Raw genomic sequence first — 22708 nt, 5'->3', positions numbered from 1 at the left:
AAGGTTTGGGTCACACCATTAGGTAAGCCACCAAAACCTGCTAAGGTGATAGCTGTGGATGAGGAACATTTAAAATGGATGATGGAAGACAGGATGAATACTAGATGTGGCCCTTCAGTGACAGGGGATACCGATGATCCAACTCAACTCCTCCTTAAGCAAAGTACATAGAAATCACGGAGTTGCTCCCCAATCCTGCAAGAAGTGGGTCTGTGGGGTGCAAGGGGTGCAGCTATAGGAATGTTCCGTTCAGAATTCCTTCAAGAGAATTGGCTGCAGGAAGCATAGCTGACTGAGTCCCCGCTGAGGGGTCCTGGCCTCCACCGCTCCGGATTCACCGCCGCATTCGCTGCAAGGCCAGGCTCCCCAGGGCTGCTCCCTGCCACTGACTGAGCGCAGAGAGGGTACCAGCGCTGGCCCGGTCTTGCACAACATGGGACTCTTCTGACAAGCAGCGTGCGCTCGAGGGCACCCCAACAGCCTGGCCCAAGCTTTTTCAGAACTGCACTGCAGTCTGAGGCTCTTCCTAGCCGGTGCTCCTTCCTTCCTGCTCTCCTGTCCCAGGAGTCAAGCCTACAGTACAGATGGAAGGCTCCGCCTGCCTCCTCCCGCACCTCCTCTTTATGCTTCAAAGACACTTCCCTCCAATGAATCTCTTGCGACATGTCTTCCATAGGCATCTGCTGCTTGATGGAATCAAACTGACACAGAAGCTCAGATTTACAGACCAGTATTTGCATTATTTTCTTTGAAACCACACCCAAACTAAGAGCGTACAGATGCCCCAGAGAACTTTGTTCACCTTGTCAATCAACTAATTCGAGGCCTACAATAGCTCCTAAGGATTAAAAGGGAAATGGGTGATATTATCAGCCTTGAGAAAAACATGATGAAATATTTAAGATATCCAAGAAAGCATAAAAAATAACAGAATGAACACACAGCTTAAAAAAGAAACCTTATCGGGACTTCCCTTGTGGTGCAGTGGTTAAGAATCCACCTGTCAATGTAGGGGACATGGGTTCGAGCCCTGGTCCAGGGAAGATCCCACATGTCGCAGAGCAACTAAGCCTGTGCGCCACAACTACTGAGCCTGTGCTCTAGAGCCCACGTGCCACAACTACTGAGCCCACGTGCCACAACCACTGAAGCCCGCGCACCTAGAGCCTGTGCTCTGCAACAAGAGAAGCCACCCCAGGGAGAAACCAGTGCACCGCAACGAAGAGTAGCCCCTGCTCAACGCCAACTAGAGAAGGCCCGCGCACAGCCATAAAGACCCAAAACAACCAAAAATTAAATAAATAAATAAATTTATATATATATAAATAAACCTTAATAAAAGAGTTGAAATCTCCTGTGTATCCCACTCTGACTGTACCCTTCTCCCACTCTCCAGATTTTGATCTTTATCATTGTTGTACATATTATAATATTTTTACTACAAATATATGTTGTTTTTTTGGGGCTGTGCTATGCAGCATGCAGGATATTAGCTCCTCAACCAGGGACTGAACCCTTACCCCCTGCATTGGTAGCAAAGAGTCTTAACCACTGGACAGCCAGGGATGTCCCTAAATATATGAATTCTTAAACAACATATTTTTGCTTTGGATTTTTAATTTCTCTTTAACTTATAATTTCCTAAAAATTAGACTTATATGTATTTATAATACAGTTTATTAAACTGATGACTAAAAAAAACGAACCTTTGTACACAGAACTATTTACAATTCAGTGAGATTTAAGTGAAATTATTTAGCAGAAATGGATCAAAGTCACAATGCTGAGAAAAAGGATGTTTTATTATCTTGACCATATGTTATAAATTACTGTTTATAAAAGTTATATATAAGCTTCTAGACTAGGGCGGCACAAAAGCCATGTGAATGAAAGGCTCTTAGTGCTCCAGCTAGGAGTCAGTGCTGTGCCTCTGAGGTGGGAGAGCCAACTTCAGGACACTGGCCCACAAGAGACCTCAAAGCTCCACGTAATATCAAACGGCAAAAATCTCCCAGAGATCTCCATCTCAAAGCCAAGACCCAGCTGCACTGAACGACCAGCAAACTATAGTGCTGCACATACTATGCCAAACAACCAGCAAGACAGGAACACAACCCAATTCATTAGCAGAGAGGCTGCCTAAAATCATAATAAGGCCACAGACATCCCAAAACACACCACCAGACGTGGACCTGCTCACCAGAAAGACAAGATCCAGCCTCATCCACTAGAACACAGGCACTAGTCTCCTCCACCAGGAAGCCTACACAACCCACTGAACCAACTGTAGTGACTGGGGACAGACACCAAAAAACAACAGGAACTACGAACCGGCAGCCCGAGAAAAGGAGACCCCAAACACAGTAAGTTAAGCAAAATGAAGACAGAAAAACACACAGCAGATGAAGGAGCAAGGTAAAAACCCACCAGACCTAATAAATGAAGAGGAGATAGGCAGTCTACCTGAAAAAGAACAAAGAATAATGATAGTAAAGATGATCCAAAATCTTGGAAATAGAATAGACAAAATACAAGAAACGTTTAACAAGGACATAGAAGAACTAAAGAGCAAACAAACAATGATGAATAACACAATAAATGAAATTAAAAATTCTCTAGAAGGGATCAATAGCAGAATAACTGAGGCAGAAGAAGGGATAAGTGACCTGGAAGATAAAATATTGGAAATAACTACTGCAAAGCAGAATAAAGAAAAAACAATTGAAAGAAATGAGGACAGTCTCAGAGACCTCTGGGACAACATTAAACCCACCAACATTCGAATTATAGAGGTCCCAGAAGAAGAAGAGAAAAAGAAAGGGACTGGGAAAATATTTGAAGACATGATAGTTGAAAACTTCCCTAATATCGCAAAGGAAATAGTTAATCAAGTCCAGGAAGCACAGAGAGTCCCATACAGGATAAATCCACGGAGACACAGGCCAAGACACATGTCAATCAAACTATCAAAAATTAAATACAAAGAAAACATATTAAAAGCAGCAAGGGAAAAACAACAAATAACACACAAGGGAATCCCCATAAGGTTAACAGCTGATCTTTCAGCAGAAACTCTGCAAGCCAGAAGGGACTGGCAGGACACATTTAAAGGGATGAAGGAGAAAAACCTACAACCAAGATTACTCTACCCAGCAAGGATGTCATTCAGATTTGATGGAGAAATTAAAACCTTTACAGACAAGGAAAAGCTGAGAGAGTTCAGCACCACCAAACCAGCTTTACAACAAATGCTAAAGGAACTTCTCTAGGCAGGAAACACAAAAGAAGGAAAAGACCTACAATAACAAACCCAAAACAATTAAGAAAATGGGAATAGGAACATACATATCGATAATTACCTTAAATGTAAATGGATTAAATGCTCCAAACCAAAAGACACAGACAGGCTGAATGGATACAAAAACAAGACCCATATATTTGCTGTCTACAAGAGACCCACTTCACACCTAGAGACACATACAGACTGAAAGTAAGGGGATGGAAAAAGATATTCCATGCAAATGGAAATCAAAAGAAAGCTACAGTAGAAATTCTCATATCAGACAAAATAGACTTCAAAATAAAGACTATTACAAGAGACAAAGAAGGACACTACATAACGATCAAGGGATCGATCCAAGAAGAAAATGTAACAATTGTAAATATTTATGCACCCAACATAGGAGCAACTCAATACATAAGGCAAATACTAACAGGCATAAAAGGGGAAATCGAAAGAAACACTTTCATAGTAGGGGACTTTAACACCCCACTTTCACCAATGGGCAGATCATCCAAAATGAAAATAAATGAGGAAACACAAGCTTTAAATGATACATTAAACAATATGGACTTAATTGATATTTATAGGACATTCCATCCAAAAACAACAGGATACACATTTTTCTCAAGTGTTCATGGAACATTGTCCAGGATAGATCATATCTTGGGTCACAAATCAAGCCTTGGTAAATTTAAGAAAATTGAAATTGTATCAAGTATCTTTTCTGACCACAACGCTATGAGACTACATATCAATTACAGGAAAAGATCTGTAAAAAATAAAAACACATGGAGGCTAAACTATACACTACTTAATAACGAAGCGATCACTGAAGAAATCAAAGAGAGGAAATCAAAAAATACCTAGAAACAAATGACAATGGAGACACGACGACCCAAAACCTATGGGATGCAGCAAAAGCAGTTCTAAGAGGGAAGTTTATAGCAATACAATCCTACCTTAAGAAACAGGAAACATCTTGAATAAACAACTTAACCTTGCACCTAAAGCAATTAGAGAAAGAAGAACAAAAAAACCCCAAAGTTAGCAGAAGGAAAGAAATCATAAAAATCAGATCAGAAATAATTGAAAAAGAAATGAAGGAAACGATAGCAAAGATCAATAAAACTAAAAGCTGGTTCTTTGAGAAGATAAACAAAATTGATAAACCATTAGCCAGACTCATCAAGAAAAAAAGGGAGAAGACTCAAATCAATAGAATTAGAAATGAAAAAGGAGAGGTAACAACTGACAGTGCAGAAATACAAAAGATCATGAAAAATTACTACAAGCAACTCTATGCCAATAAATTGGACAACCTGGAAGAAATGGACAAATTCTTAGAAATGTACAACATGCCAAGACTGAATTAGAAAAAAATAGAAAATATGAACAGACCAATCACAAGCACTGAAATTGAAACTGTGATTAAAAATCTCCAACAAACAAAATCCTAGGACCAGATGGCTTCACAGGCGAATTCTATCAAACATTTAGAGAAGAGCTAACACCTATCCTTCTCAAACTCTTCCAAAACATAGCAGAGGGAGGAACACTCCCAAACTCATTCTACGAGGCCACCATCACCCTGATACCAAAACCAGACAAGGATGTCACTAAGAAAGAAAACTACAGGCCAATATCACTGATGAACATAGATGCAAAAATGCTCAACAAAATACTAGCAAACAGAATCCAACAGCACATTAAAAGGATCATACACCATGATCAAGTGGGCTTTATTCCAGGAATGCAAGGATTCTTCAACATATGCAAATCAATCAGCGTGATACACCATATTAACAAATTGAAGGAGAAAAACCATATGATCATATCAATAGATGCAGAGAAAGCTTTTGACAAAATTCAACACCCATTTATGATAAAAGCCCTCCAGAAAGTAGGCATAGAGGGAACTTTCCTCAACATAATAAAGGCCATATATGACAAACCCACAGCCAACATCGTCCTCAATGGTGAAAATCTGAAAGCATTTCCACTAAGATCAGGAACAAGACAAGGTTGCCCACTCTCACCACTCTTATTCAACATAGTTTTGGAAGTTTTAGCCACAGTAATCAGAGAAGAAAAAGAAATAAAAGGAATCCAAATCGGAAAAGAAGAAGTAAAGCTGTCACTGTTTGCAGATGACATGATACTATACATAGAGAATCCTAAAGATGCTACCAGAAAACTACTAGAGCTAATCAATGAATTTGGTAAAGTAGCAGGATACAAAATTAATGTACAGAAATCTCTGGCATTCCTATACACTAATGATGAAAAATCTGAAAGTGAAATTAAGAAAACACTCCCATTTACCATTGCAACAAAAAGAATAAAATATCTAGGATTAAACCTACCTAAGGAGACAAAAGAGCTGTATGCAGAAAATTATAAGACACTGATGAAAGAAATTAAAGATGATACAAATAGATGGAGAAATATACCATGTTCTTGGATTGGAAGAATCAACATTGTGAAAATGAGTCTACTACCCAAAGCAATCTACAGATTTAATGCAATCCCTATCAAGCTACCACTGGCATTTTTCACAGAACTAGAACAAAAAATTTCACAATTTGTATGGAAACACAAAAGACCCCAAATTGCCAAAGCAATCTTGAGAACGAAAAATGGAGCTGGAGGAATCAGGCTTCTTGACTTCAGACTATACTACAAAGCTACAGTAATCAAGACAGTATGGTACTGGCACAAACTCAGAAAGATAGATCAATGGAACAGGATAGAAAGCCCAGGGATAAACCCACACACATATGGTCACCTTATCTTTGATAAAGGGGGCAAGAATATACAGTGGAGAAAAGACAGCCTCTTCAATAAGCGGTGCTGGGAAAACTGGACAGGTACATGTAAAAGTATGAGATTAGAACACTTCCTAACACCATACACTAAAATAAAGTCAAAATGTATTAAAGACCTACATGTAAGGCCAGACAGTATCAAACTCTTAGAGGAAAACACAGGCAGAACACTTTATGACATAAATCACAGCAAGATACTTTTTGACCCACCTCCTAGAGAAATGGAAATGAAAATAAAAATAAACAAATGGGACCTAATTTGACTTAAAAGCTTTTGCACAGCAAAGGAAACCATAAATAAGATGAAAAGACAACCCTCAGAATGGGGGAAAATATTTGCAAATGAAGCAACTGACAAAGGATTAATATCCAAAATATACAAGCAGCTCATGCAGCTCAATATCAAAAAAACAAACAACCCAATCCAAAAATGTGCAGAAGACCTAAACAGACATTTCTCCAAAGAAGATATACAGACTGCCAACAAACACATGAAAGAATGCTCAACATCATTAATCATTAGAGAAATGCAAATCAAAACTACAATGAGATATCATCTCACACCAGTCAGAATGGCCATCATGAAAAAATCTAGAAACAATAAATGCTGGAGAGGGTGTGGAGAAAAGGGAACCCTCTTGCACTGTTGGTGGGAATGTAAATTGATACAGCCACTGTGGAGAACAGTATGGAGGTTCCTTAAAAAACTACAAATAGAACTACCATACGACCCAGCAATCCCAATACTGGGCATATACCCTGAGAAAACCATAATTCAAAAAGAGTCATGTACCAAAATCTTCATTGCAGCTCTATTTACAATAGCCAGGACATGGAAGTAACCTAAGTGTCCAGCAACAGATGAATGGATAAAGAAGATGTGGCACATATATACAATGGAATATTACTCAGTCATAAAAGGAAACAAAATTGAGTTATTTGTAGTGAGGTGGATGGACCTAGAGTCTGTCATACAGAGTGAAGTAAGTCAGAAAAAGAAAGACAAATACTGTATGCTAATATATATATATATGGAATCTAAGAAAAAAAAAAAGGTCATGAAGAACGTAGGGGTAAGATGGGAATAAAGACACAGACCTACTAGAGAATGGACTTGAGGATATGGGGAGGGGGAAGGGTAAGCTGGGACGAAGTGAGAGAGTGGCATGCACATACATACACTACCAAATGTAAAATAGACAGCTAGTGGGAAGCAGCCACATCGCACAGGGAGATCAGCTCGGTGCCACCTAGAGGGGTGGGATAGGGAGGGTGGGAGGGAGGGAGGCGCAAGAGGGAACAGATATGGGAACAACATATGTATATGTATAACTGATTCACTTTGTTATAAAGCAGAAACTAACATACCATTGTAAAGCAATTATAATCCAATAAAGATGTAAAAAAAAAAAGTTATATAAATGTAGGCTGAGATCTTTAATGTCTCAAAAAGCCAAATATAAATAAAGAACAGAAAATAAATTCAAATGAAAGAAGTTCTGACATAATTCTTCTATGTGTTTATGAAATCCTAGGAAGAATCACTGCAATAATTATCTAAAGTAATATTAAAAGGTAACAAAAGAGATGTTTGGTCTTAAATGTAAATTCAAACGTAGAGTGTCTAAAGTAACAAATCAAAGCGAAAGTATATCTGCAATTTCTAACAGCAAAAAATAAGTTAGTTTGTAAATACTGTATTCTTTAATGCAGTAAGAAAGAAGATCAGGAATAAAATGTTGGATAGTCTTATTGACCAGGTCACATTTAAAAATAATTTGTCAGGATAGCAAAAATGTGCAACGATTAAGCTCTACACATACAACTGTAACATTTGTTGTTATACTAGAGCCAGTACTTTTATTTGTAGAGTTCACGAATGAAAACATAACAAATACTTATACATCAGTATTGGCAGGAATACCAAATATTATTTCACAACTGCCACTACGCGTTTCTTCTTCTCTGACACCCTCTGCACAGATCCAGGCTTGCTATGTTTGATACGATTCAGTTCCCTAGAAATAAAACAAAATACACAAAATATAAGCAAGTTTACGAGAAATCATCTTAACCAAAGAAAACTTCCTCAGGAAAATCACAAGACATTTTCTTTCACTGGAAAACCATCTATTGAAAAAAAAAAGGTTTCACAATGAGATTAGGTAAAAAGCAGCTAGAAATCAAGTTTTGTTAACTTATTTATTAGCTTCTTCTCTTACTATCGGCGTCCTTTACTAACTTTAAAAACTTGCTGCAGTTGTTAAAATATTTAAAAGTGACTCAACCCCAACATCTACCCAAAGACAACAAAATAATCATTTGAATAGTCTAATTAAAAGAAAAAAAGAACTCTGTCTTAGAATTTCTATAATACTTCACATGAATTCAAAGACTGCATGGAGAAGAATATTCCACAGGGGAAATGGTGGTGATGGTGGAATGCTACGCTTTAGAGCCAAAATGTTAGATTCCAAATGCTATGATGAGGCATATTAGACAAATTTTTATCTAACAAATGTTTTTCGCCGTCTTTAAGCTGGAAAATACACAATACCTCTTAATTCCAGCTACATTGGAAGTTATTTTTTACAAACATTCTCCATTTATAATAGTTTTTTAGCATGAGCAGAAGCATTTTCTTATTTTGATATAAGTCACTGACATTGTCTGCCCTTTAAACATATGCTCAAAGATAGTTAATGAAAATTCTCACCATATGAGATGACCATTCCTCCTTTTATCAGGAAAAGGAAAAAGGCCCAGAGAAGTATTCAAAAACACCTTTGACAACCCAATCAAAAAATGGCAGAAGATCTAACTAGACATTTCTCGAAAGAGGACATACAGATGGTTAAAAAGCACATGAAAAGATGCTCAACATCACTAATTCTTAGAGAAATGGAAATCAAAACTACAATGAGATACCTCCTCACACGGTCAGAATGGCCAGCATCAAAAAATCTACAAACAATGCATGCTGGAGAGGGTGTGGAGAAAAGGAAACCCTCCTACACTGTTGGTGGGAATGCAAACTGGTATATCCACTATGGAGAACAATATGGAGGTTCCTTGAAAAAACTGAAAATAGAGCTACCATATGAACCAGCAATCCCACTCCTGGACATATACCCTGAGAAAACCGTAATTCAAAAAGATATATGCACCCCAATGTTCACTGCAGCACTATTTACAATAGCCAGGACATGGAAACAACCTAAATGTCCATCGACAGAGGAATGGATAAAGATGTGGTACACATATACAACGGAATATTGCTCAGCCATAAAAGAACAAAATAATGGCATATGCAGCAACATGGATGGACCTAGAGATTCTCATACTGAGTGAAGTAAGTCAGAGGAAGACAAATATCATGATATTGCTTGTATGTGGAATCTAAAAAAAGGCTACAAATGAACTTCTACAAATCAGAAATAGAGTTACAGATGCAAAAAATAAACTTATGGTTACCAGGGGGGTATGGGGGGTAGGGATAAACTGGAAGATTGAGATTGATACATACACATTACTATATAAAACAAATAACTAATAAGGACCTACTGTATAGCACAGGGAACTCTACTCAATACTCTGTAATGGCCTACATGGAAAAAGAAGCTAAAAAAGAGTGGATATATATATATGTGTGGAACAGATTCACTTTGCTGTACACCTGAAACTAACACAACATTGTAAATCAATTATACCCCAATTAAAAACAAAAAAACACCTCTGATGCACAACATCACATAAACTATTCCCTTGAAAGGCACGTTTTTTTGTTTGTTTTTGGTGAGACGCAAGGCGGGGAGTTAGAAAAGGGTACTGAGAGAGTGTCAAATGCTCCAAAACATACTTTCGTCGACGAGCTTCTTTCATGATGCGCTGCTCCTGAATCTGACTGTAGATAGATTTTGGTAGATGTCGGTGACGAGAAATACGTTTTATGTGAGGATGATGTTGAAATTTCTCCTTTAATCTCTGGTTATAATCTGTGGCTGCTTTTTCTCGTGATGTAAGCTGAAAAAATGCATTTTGATATTTTAATGAATGATGTGTTTGTTTTGCTTCAGTACAACAAAGTTAGGAGCAATGTTTCCCCAAAAAACTAAATTTTCATGACGTATGACCAAAACTGCTAATGTAACTATATCCTTTACAAGGTTATGTTAGTGATACCAGGTTTGCAAGCACTGAATCTCCTTTTAGGCAGCATGCCTACAATGTAGATGGATGCCACCAAGTGAAAAAGAGCAGTGCCAAGGGAGCTGGGCTCTGTGGACCACTCTAGGCACAGTAAAAGCACTTAAATGAATCACTCAAAAAATTTTTTTTCTGTAAAAGTAACTTCTGAAACAGAAAAGAAAGCATCTGATGCCGTAATAACTAGCCTTCGTCTAACAACTGTTAAGGATGATATGATTTAGAGGAACATTTAATGATGAACTGAAACCTAGGCATAGTGTAGTACTTAGTAATCATTAAACCTAAAATAAAACTATCTTTAATTACTACTTATCATATCTTGATTTTCCTTCGAGAGCTAAGTAGAAAATAACCCACACTTAACCTTTCCTTCTTAAACTTAATATTTGTTTCAGTTACAAATACCCTGTATGAAGACATGAGACATTTAGAAAAACATTAAGAACGAACAAAAATCAACCATTACTCACAACCCAGAGGTAGCTAGCCAATGGTAATATTTGTTATACTTTCACTGAGTCTTTTTAAAAAGTCTGAAGCTGTGTATTTTTTTTAAGTGTTTCACTGTCTCTTTGATATTAAAATAGCTCACAGAGACTTGCAGCCTTTGACTTGCCTGATTACTATTCCTTTAACAGAAGAAATGGGCGTTCTAAGTTCTAAGGCTCTAGTCCCTACATCTTCTCTCCCCACCTCAAGGAGAATACAAAAAAACAAGAAGGCTCAAATATGATCAAACATTTTAATTAACAAAAGCCTCTGGGAGAATTCCCTGGCGGTCCATTGGTTAGGACTCAGCGCTTTCACTACCAAGGGCCCAGGTTCAATCCCTGGTTGGGGAACTAAGACCCCAGAAGCCATGTGGCGTGGCCAACAACAAAACAAACAAAAAACAAAGGCCTCTGAAGGTGCCTTTGACATGAGAAAAGTAAACCTCAATACAACCCTGTTTTGTTGCTAGCCTTTTTTGTCACAACTAACGCATTTCAAATAAATTCTCTTTATAATATAATGATATTCAATAAATCTAGAAACTAGCTTTATGACAATGAAAGAAAATGGGGTCTTACCACACCCAACTTTTCAGAAGCATTAGCTTTCCATAGACGAATGTTCATTTCATCAGATCCACACATAATGTACTTGCTGTCAGAAGTCCATTTTACACAGATAACATGTTGCATTCTCTTTGTGTGATAGACTTCCCTATAGAAGAGGAATTAAGTTAAAACTCTTAGGATTTTGGTACAGATTTTCTTTAACCACTGCCTATCAAGTATCAGGATAACATTTTTGAGTCCTAAAAGAGTATAAAAGAGAAATTAAAATTCATTTAAATGTATTTTTATGGGACCAATCTAACAAGATTCTATTCTAAGTGTTGGGGAATTAAAAATTCCTGCCCTCAGAGACGTTATAATCCAATAAGAAAAATAAGTATAAACAAACTAAGCAAAACTAGATGCCCAGAAAAGATCGCAAAATAACTGAGGGCATATAACACAAATAAAATATGTTGACGCTGGAGTAATTTTGTAACAATAAGGTCAACCACCACACTTTTTTGGGGTTTCTTTTCATTGAAAAATAAATGCAATGGCACTCTAAGAGCACATCCTGATATGTTGATCCTAATGTCTGATTTCTGTTTTGGTCAAATTGTTTAAAAAGCTTAATTGGGCTTCCCTGGTGGCGCAGTGGTTGAGAGTCCGCCTGCCTATGCAGGCAACACGGGTTCGTGCCCCGGTCCAGGAGGATCCCACATGCCGCAGAGTGGCTGGGCCCGTGAGCCATGGCCGCTGAGCCTGCGCATCGGAGCCTGTGCTCCGCAACGGGAGAGGCCACAGCAGTGAGAGGCCAGCGTACCGCAAAAAAAATTAAAAAATAAAACAAATAAAAAGCTCAATTAATTGAAGTGAGAGCTGATGATTTACATATGTGAAAAGAAATGGAGGGCTATAGAAGTGATGAGATAAGGATCATTTAATAAATGGAGATGTCAAATATCATACCTATTTGGAAGGCTGTGAAACATACTAAGTGAATTCACAGAAGATACTATATTAGGAAGTGTTAAGCAGAGCATTAAAAAGCAAGTAAAAGACAAGGTCAGAAAAAATAAAAGGATGAGAGTTCTAGAGAAGTAAAGTTTCCATATCCGGATTAAGTGATTCAAAATGCAGACTACTTGAGAGAAAGGAAACTCACTCAGCAAATTCTGCACAGTAAAAGAAAACCCGTATGTGATGATGAAATCAAATAGATTTCATATATATAAAAACATCTCTGAAGTACACTCACAAAACTAGTCTATTACACTGCTTCTAACAGATACATTTTGAGCTCCTGAATGACCATGTAGCTAGACCATAAGAAATTTATTTCTAAAAGAGAGTATGGTTAGAAAGAACATCCTATTAAAAGGAAAAGTAGATGAAACACTGACTGCTTTTTCTTCTCTCAATGCTCTGCTTTTACAAGACTCAATCCTTATAACCTCTACCTATTTAAGATGTCTTTTTTCCCAAAGCAACGTATTGAATTTAAATATTAGGAAATTCGATTAGGCTTTGGTAACCATTAAAAATAACCTAGTCATGTATTACATCAGTTCATGTATTAGACCAGACAAATCCAATGGTTAGTCACTTAACCAACTTAGAATCCTCCTTAATGGTAAACTACACAGGGTTCTTAACTTCTAGATATGTTTATGCTTGTACTTAAAATAGATACATAAAGTTCATTATAAGTTATACTATTTGGGGATAAATACATTTAAAAACTTAAATTCTTTATATACGTAGTCAAGATAAATGAATTGTTCTGTGTGAATGCAACTGAATTTACTTGTTTGCTAAGTAAATACTGAATGAAATCCCAACAGAAGCTTACCTTCAAACATTCATTTAACTGTACTTTTTGAAAACCTACTCAAAATTTACTTTTTTTTTTTTTTTTAGAAAAGAGTATGACATTTTATTTTCACTTACGGATGGACAGTACATGAATTTAGAAATATAATCATTGCAGGGTTCTGAAATATTGATACCTTAAGATCTAACACACCAACATTAGCCCATTCACTGCAAAACAGCCACGTCAGCAGTTCAGATTTGGTCTTTGTTGTGGTCGCTGAAGTAAGTTCTTAATGTGAAATGCCCAGTAGCATCTGAGTAATACATTACAGTAGACATGAACTAAGTTTCGATATTTCCTCTTTGGAACGAATTATGCTTATTTACAAGAGTAGGTAGTTCTAATTACTTACCCTATTGTGAGTTTTAATGACTGACTTTAAGCTACAGAGGGGTTTCCAGCTATTATTTCCTTTAAAGTTTCTAAAAGCAACAACTCTTATTAATGTTTATAAAAGATAATGTTGGAAAAAAGGTAATGTTAAAATCAAGGCGCTCTTTAGAGATATTTAAGGACAGGAAAAGGTATTACCATTGAAAAAACTGTACATATTTTCAAGCACAACACAAATATTGTAGCAGTATTTAATTGAACTATTTTAAAATAGTGGCAATTATACTTCCTTACATACTTTTCTAATTTTTAAACCTCATAATTACAATTTGAATATACAGTCTGACTTATAATTAGAACTATGCACAGCTTCTAGAGTGTATTTTTTCAGATTTATTTCTTCACATAAATTAAAGTTTAAGTTGGTCCTTGATTTGGAGAGCTGTAACTACCTGGAAGCACTAAATTTTAGACTTACTGACAGCTAACAAAAACCCTTAAATAGGGAAAAGCATCGACACTACCGTGCGTGGAAAAGCAGCTGCTGCCTCCAAGTGCAACATCGGATTCAGCACAAGACCCGCTCAGAGGCCTGCATGTCTCCACGAAAGACCCCCAAGAAACCGAAAGGTCCAGAATGAAGGAGCTGACCAACCAAGGGCATTTTCCACACTGGGGCAATCCTGAAAACAGAGGAGGCTTTGGACCTCTAGCATAAGAGAGAGACTTCACATTCTTTGATTTCATTTACACCTTTTAAAAAAGATAAAATACACCTGAACCTTTTTCATCACACTTAAACTGCACAGCTAAAGATGACTGAACTCATAAGGCAGCCCAATTGAAGCTCCAAAGGAACACCAGACCCTGGTCTCCTCTTTCCTACCATGTAGTCAAAGACTATTTCGTCCAACTACTTGATGTATGGAAAAGACATTTTATAAACAGAGTAGAGTTAGCTTATTATTAAACTAAAGAAAAGTCCAAAGATGTATGGAAAAGTATGCTTGCTAACAGAAACTGCTTCTACAGTGACAATAAACTGAGCTAGAAAAATAATTTCACTGTTTTAAATAAGGAAAGAAGCTAGATTTTTTAAAAATATATTACTTATTCTGCAACAGCTGATTAAACTGACAATGAATAGATTCCTTCCATTCCGTGAGCTGAATTGAGGTTACATTTTAATTATAGAATAGCTTCAAATGATAACCATCCCCATAGTAAAGAGATCATCAAGGCAGTAACATCAGATCAATTCTAAGTCATCACCCCCACACAAAGCGCAAGATGTGCTTTTGGATAAAGGATTTAAAAAGACCTTGGGCTGACGTGGAAAGCGGGTCAGTAAAGACTCCAGTTCTGCATAATGGAATCTTCCAAGCCAAGCCGCTTTCCACAGACACAAATTCAGTCTATCTTTTCTTTCTGGACCAATCTGGGAGCATCAACAAAATCTTTGCCATTGTAAAGAATAATAAAAAATGTTCCAATGCTTGCAACTCCCCAGAAGAGCACATATGCCAGTGTTTCTGTCCAGGTGTCACCAGCCATAAGCAAACAGATAATGCACATGGAAAAGGCGACAACCATGATAATAGGCAAAGCCAGGAATTTCAAATCCCTTGGAACACTTAAAGGGCTATGAGATTCTAATTCATCCACTGAATAGTTCCCAAGAAATAAGTCTATGGAATCTTGTCTAAATCCATCAGAAAAGTTGTTCTTGTAATACCGTATCAGTGAGTTCCAGCCATCCATTATAAGTCCCAACTGAGTTCTCTTCCCAGTTCTGGTAAAGTCAGTCTTCAAGGCACCAGTTCCCGCATACTGTTTGGCACAAGCATTTGCATTGTCAGCCCAGGCGTTTTTGTAAATCTTCTCAAATTCATCTTGTTCTTCAAGCTTTTGTCCCACATGCAAAACTCCTAGTCTCTGAAGCTGGGCCTGAAGCGAACGACGAGCTAAGACTCTGGATCACATTAGTTCTGTCCAGACAATCCATGCAATTGCTGCGGAACACGCCTTCCTGGTTAGTCACCACCTTGCCGTCAGAGTCCACTAGAAAATAACTTAATTCATCTTGCATTTCTGCTACTTGATCCAATAAAATACTTAGTCGATCCCATCTCATATTTTTACATTCCTTATGGAAGTCAAAGGCAATATATCTGATCATTCCATTTGCCAAGGAAGACACCATTGTTGCAAACGCCTGTTCAAGTGGCTTCTCTGAGCCCTTCTGATTAACCAGATTGATTATGACTTGTTTTCCATAAATAATTATTTGTGAATCAAAATGCCTTTGGAAACCATCCATATGATTTGCTACTTTGTTGATCAGTGGCAGTGGTTTGTACTTGAGATTTGGTCTTTGAGACCAGTAAAGTGGTATTGATCCTCGAGTCTGTACAAATGAAGCTCTGCTCCCATTGTAGTGCACAATTTGTTCTGTTTCTACAAAGTTAGCTGCATGGCCTTCAGAATCAATTCCTCTTACATAATAGCGGACACCAGCTCTGAAACAACTCCTCCTCGAGATGAGAATCCAATCAAAGTATTTTCCATTAATAGAACATGAGTGCATAGTAATAAAGCCATATAATACCGGAAGAGCAAACCGATGGACCTCTGGCTGAGCAGAAAGTTCTCTTAGAAGATGACCATTCCATACAAACCGCTGGTCTGCCCTTTCCAAGAGACTCATTTCCTGGAATTCTGGACTAGTGTTAGACAGCCGCTGCAAAGTATGGGTCAAATCATATGTTGTTGAAAAATAAAATCCATCCACACTCAAGACATGGTTTATCATTGCTAGGAAAGTTTTGTTATCTTGTAACTGAATATCAGTTAAGTGCAACATTGTCTTCTTATAAGAAAGGACATCAAAATCTATTGCTTTCCAGATTACATGATTGAAAAATTCACCTATTTTTTTCTTTTTGGTAATGACAATTAGATAATTACCTGCCACCAGATGAATTGTGCCCAGTATACCAAATATTGGTCTTGTGACAGCTGAAGGAGGAATATCTTTCTTGACTGAGAGTGTAACTTCTGTGGACACACGGTCGATGATAAGTACATCATCTGCTCCATCATCACAAGCTTCCACATAAAATTTTTCAGGTGTGATATGCAGCTTCAGCCGCTCGTAGGTTGTTGCCGCCATCCTGCACCACAGCCTCCTCCCTGCTCTTTCCACCCGCCCCGCCACCTCGAATCCAAAATTTACTTTTAAAATACAATTTAACTACTTTAAGATCTTTCAAAGGAAAACATTTTAAAAATACATATCGGGCTTCCCTGGTGGCGCAGTGGTTGAGAGTCCGCCTGCCGATGCAGGGGACACGGGTTTGTGCCCCGGTCCGGGAAGATCCCACATGCCACGGAGCACCTGGGCCCGTGAGCCACGGCCACTGAGCCTGTGCATCCGGAGCCTGTGCTCCGCAATGGGAGAGGCCACAACAGTGAGAGGCCCGCGTACCGCAAAAAAAAAAACAAACAAAAAAACGTATCATTCAAAGCATTGCCTGTGTTATTTGATGTCTGTAATGACAGGAAACTAGAGCAGACCACAGAAACAAACCAGAAGCAGCTTTCAAGCAGACAAAGGTCAGAAGGAATACCATTTATAACTAAACCCAACAGGAAGTAACACATATTAAATTGTGATTACAAAATCTCCAAATGACATCAGGAGGCAATTCCCTGGAAACGGTGTATAAGAACTCCTCACTTCATACAGTTTTGGAATAATCTGAGCTTTTAACTAGACTTGCATTTAACTGCCCACACTGGCTGCAGAACAATTCAGCTGGAGCTCAGCTGCAGGGCTCTTGGGATCATAGGTGCCTGAACATTCCCATTTCTCATCCTCTTCCTTTGTTCTTTATGTCTGTTTATACATCATGTTAGAAAAGTATTGTCCTACTTACTACCTTTGGAGGTCCTGGTGCCAGAAAATGATGGAGGGCCACACTCTCTTGATTCTTAATATTTTCCAGAGAGGTGAGAAGAATGGAAACTCTCAGGCTTGCCTTGGGCCTGACTGAACAATTCCCAACAAACCATTCATGACAGTTTGGAGAATATCAAGTTAGTTGTAACAGCCATATAGGAACCAACCCCAGGAGATGATGGAATGAAGATCAAAGTCACCAGAACACCCACTCACTCAGTATGCTTTTGATTCCAATTCAAGCACTTTTTAAATCATACACATGACGATGCTGACAATTATTTGCTAGCAATTCATGATTATACAAAAAGGTTTAGGAATTAATATGGTTTCCTCAAATTAGAGGGGAAAAAGATGCAACTATCACAAGTAAAAATACCGAAGAGTTAGACAAGCAGATTGGCTATGACCAAAAAAAGAGCTGTGTGACTCTAAAGAAGAGGCTCTGTGTGAGAGGCCCGCGCACCACAAAAAAATAATAATAAAAATAAATAAGTGAGAAATAACAAATGTAAGGTATTATTGTTATTAACTGCTCTTAAACTGTATTAGGGAAAACCTTATCTAAGTTCTTCATTATCAAATTAAAAAAAAAAATTTAAGTTTACTATATTTTAGGGCAGTGAAAATACTATGATAGTATCATGATGAACATGTCATTATACATTTATTCAAACCCATAAAAGACATAATACCAAGAGTGAACCCTAGGAAAACTATGGATTTGGGGTAATTATGATGTAGGCTCATCTTACATTCTGGTGAGGTAACAAAAGTACCACCCCATAAGGAATGTTGATAATGGGATAGGCTCTGCATGTGTAGGGGCTGGGAATATATGAAAAATCTCTCTACCTTCCTCTCAATTTTGTTGTAAACCTAAAACTCCTCGAAAAAAATAAAGTCTTTATTTTTAAAAATTACTATAAAACACTTAAAAATAATTCTAAAATAAAAGGTTTTGCTCTAAGGCAAACACTAAGATTTCATATAAACAAATTATATAAAGATAATATCCTGTTCAATGAAGAAACTGCCCAGTAGGCTGATGTTTTACCCATAGGTGATGCAGTGGAAGTTGGTACCCCAAGTCACAACACCTGGGTGTGAGCTCCATCGTATACACACAACCAAATAACCTTTCAAAAAAGATAAATGATAAAGACAAGGAAAAAAATCAAACAAAAACAAATGTTTATCGGTAGTAACATACCTGCTTCTACTTTTGTCCACAGGAAAGATTCGAATAGATTTATCAAAACTAGCAGACACAAAGTCTTTCCCAGTAGGAGAGTAATCCACATCAAGCACCGCAGACACATGATCCATATGTATCATTACAGGAGTGTCCAGTGCACGCATATCAAAAGTATATAAGCTGTAAAAGAATGTTTAATTATTTGATACAAATTTCTATTTAAAAAAAGCTTATGTAGTACTAAGAGACACTAGTGAAAATAAGACTGCTGGCTAAATAATGCACATCTAAATAAATAGCTCAATTCTTTACACAGTAGGTAAGGGATAGGGAAAAATATCAAGTTTTTATTATTCCTTAAGATTACACTTACACACTTTCAACCTTATAAACATAAATCTCATTGTAGAAAATGTGCAAACTTCAAAAGAATATGAAGAGTACAAAACTTACCTTTAATTCCACCACCCAGAGAAAGTCAGTTAGCACAGTGTAATTATTTCTAATCTTTTCACTATACTATTTAACTATGTACCTTTTAATAAAAGTAAGATAATACTGTATAAAGCTCTATATCCTGATATTTCATGTAGCATATTATGAACATTTATCCATTAAATAATCTGAGAATATTTTAATGTTTTCATATGTAAATATGAGTTAAAATAATTATTTGTTTAAATAAATCTATTTATTAATAAAGTTTCCAACATTTTACTATAATTAATTCTTAAATGAAATTTTAATTTTTCATATTTAATTTTTAATTGAATGGGGTAGATTCAATTAGATCTGAATAGATTCCTACAAGTAGAAAAGACATGAGCATTTTTAAGTCTTTTGAGTTGACAAATCATTTCCAGCGAAGTTGCAATAGCTTATACTCCATCAGTGATCTATAAGAGTGAACACAGCTTTTCAAAGGGTATATTAAAATTAGAAAACTATACTTTGCGCACAACTGGCAAAAACAATGACTTCATGATTTTCGAGGTTTAAAAATTCTTAATCAACAGCTAAAAAAACAGTGCTTCAAATGAGCTAACATGGATGATGTAGAGTAGTAATATAGCATTACTGTGACCAAGTTCCCAACATCAAAATACTTCCAGATGTGAAGATTAAGTGTGAGGAGAAACAAGATATCCACATAATTTCAAAGTATCTCCCCAAAGACATGTATTAATTACAAAAGGAAAAAATAGTAACTTTATAGTGGAGAAAACTGGCAGACAGCGTGTTAACTAAGTGATCAAGGTTAACAGCACCAGTAATATAATAAGATAAACTGACATTATGTACCTCTGATTTGATGCACCGAGAAAGGCATATCAATTTTGTGGTATTCTTGCTAAAGATGCATAATCTCAATGAAATAATGAGAAAACACCAGTTAAGCCCCACTTAAGGGCAGTCTACAATATAATTGACAAGAAAGTCCTTCTCAAAAGTACTAAGGTCATGAAAGAAAAGGGAAGACTGAGAAAGTCACAGAGTGAGCAGGCTAAGGAGACATGGCAATCAAATGCAATGTGGGATCCTGCACTGGATCCTAGAACAGTAAAAGAACATTAGTGGAAAGACTGGTGATGGGATAAAGTCTGTACTTTATAGTAGTGTACCAATCTTAATTTCTTGGTTTTGCTAATTGAACTGTGGGGATGTAAGACATTAACATTTGGGGAAATTGGCTGACTGGTACTATTTGTGTAACTTTTCAGTAAGCCTAAAATTATTTCAAAACAAAAATTTAAAAAAAAAAGACCTAACACTTCAAAAAGAATATTTTTAAATACGATTATTATGAAAAGTCACTGATGCTAATGATACAAATTTCCAAATACCATGAAATTCTCATCAAGCGACAAGTCATTGTTCTTTTTCATAATCTTCAAACATACCACAGGATTGTCAGCCAAGGTCATACTGATCTTGGAGATTAAATTTCTGAGTTGACAACTGCTTTACAATCCCTATCTAAGGCAGTGGTTCTCAACCAGGTTTGTTTTAGAAAATTTTGTTTTTTAGTAAATTCTATTTTAATTTCTACATGAGAAAAAGGCTAAAAAGGGCTTCAATTAATGTGGTTTGGTATTGCTAGTTAATGAGTCCAACTGAGCTTCTTTTTAGTACAGGAAAGTCATAACAGATGTTTTCAGTTGGTACCACTAAAACATGTAATAAGTCCTATTTCTGAGCTAACTTATTCTTTCATAAATAAGAGTAGTGGAAAGAACAAAGAACTTAAATACAGATGATCTAAAGTTCAATCTAATGACAAACTTCCACCTTCCCCAAAAAACATGTATTAAAAATCCATCATATGCATAACACTACAATAAATGCTTGGATAAAAAAAGATAAGACACTCTTTCCTCATCAAGAGATTAAACTCCCTACATCAATAGCCTCATCTGTAAAAAGGGAATAACATACATGTCCTATCCACCTTACAGGGATACTGCAAAGATAAAATAAGTTAGCTGATGACAAATGCTTCAACAAGTTTTAAAGCAGTATATAAGAAATCATAAAATTCCATCTAGGTCAAGAACATAAGGCTTCTATGTCACCTTTACATGAATTCATAGAATAATATATCTGCAAATATTAAGGTAAAGGTTGAAACTTTATTTTTCCTTTTGTCTTACTGAAGTAATAGTGGTAGCTGATAACATGACCACATGAGTATCAACTACCTGAAGAGCTACACACTTTGTAGGCAGATATTTTTAGTTTCTTAAAACATGTATGATTCAGCCATTATTTATATGGTCTATGTCAGGGATAAGCTAATTTTTTCTGTAAACGGCCAAATAATAAACATTTTTGGCTTTGTGGGTCATATGGTCTCTGTTGCAACTACTCAACTCAGGCATTATAGCACAAAAGCAGCCATATTCCATACAGAAATAAATGTGGCTATACTCCAATAGAACTTTACAGAAACAGGCAGCAGACAGGATTTGGTCCACAGATCACAGTTTATCATCCCTGGTCTGTATCATTTTGAAAACTGAGAATACTTTTTAAGAAGCGCTTCTCTAATTTGGGAAATATTTTTTTTTTAGCAAAACAAACAGCAATTTTCTAGAGCATATGAAGGAATATTATCTAGGAAAACGTATTTCATTAGTAAGACATACAACTGAGTTATTTCTGATAGAAATTAAGTTTTAAAGAGGGAAACTTACTTGTAATCTTCGTTTGCTGCAGTAAAAATGAAAGCTTCCATAGGGTTCCAGCAAATTGTATTTGTTCTCATATCTAAGATGACCTAAGAAAAGAAGCATACACTAACCCATTACTATGAAATTAAGTCCCTCTAAAATGGATAAATTCCCACTTCATTTCCCTTCCTTCTTTTCTCATTGATTTAAGCAAGTACTTTAGTAAACACCTATTATGTGCACAGTACTTGGCTCAATGCAATAGGAAAAGAAAATCAATAATTGTTTACTGAACACACAGGCAGAGTGCTAAATACTGAAAAATATAAAAATGCTTAATAAATGGTCCCTTGACCTCAAAAAGCTTATAGTCAGGAAAATGAGATACACATTAAGAAGAGTCAAAATATAAACAGTGAAGCAGCAAATAATCAAGTATCAAATCAGGGGCAAAATTAATGGTGAGCTTAGGGTTAAAGTGGAGAAGAAAGGTTTCAAAAGATAAGCATGATCTGAGCTGATCTGTGAAGGTCCAGAAATATTATCATGTTTCTCAAAAGGAACATTCTGGGCAGGATAATCTTTTGTTGTGTGTGACTGTCCAATGGAGGATATTTAGCCTCTCTGGAGCTGGCCCATTAAATGCGAGTAAAATGTCCCTCCCAACACTTCCAAAAATATACTTGGTGGGGTGGTACAACCCCTGAATGAGAACAGCTACATTAAGGAGAGAAAAGATAGAAGAAACATTGATAGTCTAGTAGGTAGAACAGAGAAATAACAGAAAATAGCACCTCTGCATCCATCAAC

At 36.7% G+C, this 22708-nt stretch overlaps 2 protein-coding genes across 5 annotated transcripts in view; both read right to left on the bottom strand.

The window, feature by feature from the left end:
- Positions 1 to 22708, bottom strand: part of DCAF13 (DDB1 and CUL4 associated factor 13) — an 86102-nt gene that overhangs the window by 49544 nt on the left and 13850 nt on the right. For 2 of the 4 annotated variants that reach the window (XR_004346399.1, XR_004346400.1), the window contains exons 7-11: positions 21923 to 22005; positions 18744 to 18908; positions 11388 to 11523; positions 9968 to 10131; positions 8033 to 8126 (exon numbers count right to left, since the gene is read on the bottom strand). Coding sequence is in view for 2 of the 4 variants with exons in the window: in XM_032609606.1 (XP_032465497.1) it covers positions 8039 to 8126; positions 9968 to 10131; positions 11388 to 11523; positions 18744 to 18908; positions 21923 to 22005 (636 nt within the window). In the remaining 2 variants the exon portion in view is untranslated. Of the gene's footprint in view, positions 1 to 7941; positions 8127 to 9967; positions 10132 to 11387; positions 11524 to 18743; positions 18909 to 21922; positions 22006 to 22708 lie in introns of those variants that run through there. The other 2 variants (XM_032609606.1, XM_032609607.1) reach the window with 1 other exon arrangement.
- Positions 7942 to 18744, bottom strand: LOC116742282 (phosphatidylinositide phosphatase SAC1-like). The gene is given in 4 exon segments (XM_032609605.1): positions 7942 to 8126; positions 9968 to 10131; positions 11388 to 15538; positions 15540 to 18744. Coding segments are annotated over 2 exon segments (1761 nt in total). The 5' UTR covers positions 16742 to 18744; the 3' UTR covers positions 7942 to 8126; positions 9968 to 10131; positions 11388 to 14979.

This window comes from Phocoena sinus, chromosome 17 (assembly GCF_008692025.1).
Source record: "Phocoena sinus isolate mPhoSin1 chromosome 17, mPhoSin1.pri, whole genome shotgun sequence".
Lineage (NCBI taxonomy): Eukaryota > Metazoa > Chordata > Mammalia > Artiodactyla > Phocoenidae > Phocoena > Phocoena sinus.
Note: the sequence above shows the minus strand (reverse complement) of the source record. Positions and strands in the feature narration are given on the sequence as shown.